At 48.9% G+C, this 2,493-nt stretch overlaps 1 protein-coding gene across 1 annotated transcript in view; it reads right to left on the bottom strand.

Moving 5' to 3' along the window:
- WNT9A (Wnt family member 9A) overlaps positions 1 to 820 on the bottom strand; it is a 23,978-nt gene extending 23,158 nt beyond the window's left edge. The window contains exon 1 of the mRNA XM_019529553.1: positions 526 to 820. Coding sequence (XP_019385098.1) covers positions 526 to 805 — 280 coding nt within the window. The 5' untranslated portion in view covers positions 806 to 820. The remainder of the gene's footprint in view (positions 1 to 525) is intronic.
- Positions 821 to 2,493: the final 1,673 nt, after the last annotated feature.

Below are 2,493 nucleotides of genomic sequence, written 5' to 3'. Positions count from 1 at the left end.
GCTAGAGAAACTAGAACTCACTTGTGAAGACATTTTCTCCCTTCCTACACGGTAGAGTAACTCCCAGTGCATGCTCTCTCCTCACCCAGCTTCTGCTCTAGGAAGAAGACCCCCAAAAGAGAGAAACACGGTAAAAATTTCTCTCTGCTAAAAATAAAAATAAAAACCAACCTCAACCTTATTTTTCCTTTCGGGAAATAAAAAAGCAGGTAGGCACATCCTCACAGTGGGAACACGATTCCACCACAACTATTTCCCTCCTTCTTCTGCAGCAGCAGTGCCCTCATCTCCTTTGCTCCGAGCAGCACAGAGCATGCAACGGCATCCCTTGTTGCAGGAAAGGGTTGGAAATGAAGACTCCTTCGGTAACAACTGCCTGTTAACACAGGGGACTGGAGGCAGCGCCTTCAGTCTGATGATTTAGCATGAAATCATCGATACGACCCTTTGCAATGGGGGGGGGCCGGCCCTTTGCAACTCAACCTACCAGTCCATGGCCATAGGCCCCCGATCCCTGGGGCTTACCTCTCTTCAGCAGGCTGGCCCTGTAGCGCCCCTCGAGCGTGCAGTTCCACCGTTCGAAGCGGAACTGGTACTGGCACTCCAGGGCACTCATGCTGATGGCCTCCATGAGGGTCTCGGCCACCCCGGGGTCCCGCCGACACATCCTGCGCTGCTTTTTCTCCAGCTTCAGGCGGTCGCACACTTTGTAGTGGGCCTTGACGGCAGCTTCCTCCATTTCTGAGGTCAGAGGGAGGATGGTCAGGGGTTCATTCCCAGTCAGCCTGCGAAAGGAATAGGGCATGGGGGGAAAAGGGAAAGAAAGAGCAGAGATCTAGTCAGCGCAAGCAAAACGGCTATCCCCATTCACGCGTTCTAGCGCGTCAAGCTGATGCCAAAAGCAGAGATCTGGGGAGCTTTTCTCCATAGGGAACAACCCAGGATATATGCAGCTCCCTAGATCTATTCCTTAACCCAGAACTTCATAAACCACAGCTTCAGGCAACACTGCCAAGAGGCTTCAGTTAGAAAGAAATGAACTTGGGAGGGGAAAAAAAAGACTAGAAATATTTGGAAGCTTTAGAGAAATACGTGTCCCACCCCCTCTTCCCCTCTCCAGCCTCCTCCAAAACACAAGGTCCTTGACTCGCACAATGTGCAATAAGAGCAGCCAGCATACTGTTCCTGGTGTCGAGTGACGGGCTGCTGGACACCGCCCAGGCTGGCATCGGCCCCAGGGAGTAAAGAAGCGGCAAGGAACATCTGCTGGAGGCATGAGCCGTCCGTTGGCTCCGCTGCCCGTACCCCACTCTCCTGGCTCTGCCCTCTTCCGGCCAGGTGCCAGTGCAGTCAGTCAATGGGAATCACTATATAGGGTTTCGAGGGACCTGAAGATACATTTCCCCAGCCAAAAAGGAAGAACTGCTCGAGCCAGAATTCAAAACATGCTGGAACACTTCAGCCCTGGGCGGATGCGCGCAGAGCCGGCGCGGGGCTGGGCCTGTGGCGTCTCCAAGATGCACGCTTGGCAGCTTTCAGCGCTTGCATAGACAGAAAAAAGGGTGCTGGGGGTAGAGATGGCGAAGAGGGAGGAAAAAATAAATAAATAAAGGAGCCCCTCTTCTTTTCCCTCTATTTTTTTTTTTTTTTTTTAAATGAAACACTAGTCAGGTTTGCAGCCCCTAAGGAGTCAACCTCTGCTGCAGGAACGCCTATTTGCTTTTCATTTTACAGGGACGCTGTGTTCCTGTTACTCGGGGGTTTGTGTTGCCCCATCCTCCTCCAAACATGAATGATAATGTCAAGATATTCCTTTATGAAAAGGCATGGATCCACTGTGCTGGCCAGGTACCCACATGCCCCCAGCCAGTACAGCTGGCAAGAAGGAAGGAAAAAAAAAAAGCTAATTTCTAACAAAACTAATAAAAGCCATTTTTGTTTTGCAGTTTGTGGGAGGAAGGGGGTTTCCCCCTTCTCATCATCCATTTTCTCTTCCAAACTATTTTCTAATTAAAAAGTGAAAAACTATTTTTAAAAAGCTTTTGAAAGAACCTATATACCCCCCGCAAGAAACAACTGTATGGAGAGACTTTCCACACCAAAATATACTAAAAAAAAATGCTTTTAGTAACCAGCTTCATTTGCAGAGTTTTAACTAGCTCCACTGCCCTTGACTGAGACACTTGCTCAGGACCGTCTACCTAAGGAAGAAGGGTACTAGTGAACCATGGGTTGAAGAGTCACGTGTAGCACCATGTAGCCTTAAACTGAGCAGAACAGTCCAGCAATACAGAAGTGCAATGATTCAATGGACCATGCATCATTGGGATCCGTCAACCCATCTACTCTTATATATCAAGGAAGTTTGCTGAAGAAGTCTTTATCGTGAATAAAGGATACCCATGAATGTGAGAGAAGAGAAACACATCACAAGTATCTTCTAAAGCAAACCTCCTCTTAAAACATCAGTCCGAGGGCACTACAAGCCCTCTT

This window comes from Crocodylus porosus, unplaced genomic scaffold (assembly GCF_001723895.1).
Source record: "Crocodylus porosus isolate Cpor-Errol unplaced genomic scaffold, CroPor_comp1, whole genome shotgun sequence".
Lineage (NCBI taxonomy): Eukaryota > Metazoa > Chordata > Crocodylia > Crocodylidae > Crocodylus > Crocodylus porosus.
Note: the sequence above shows the minus strand (reverse complement) of the source record. Positions and strands in the feature narration are given on the sequence as shown.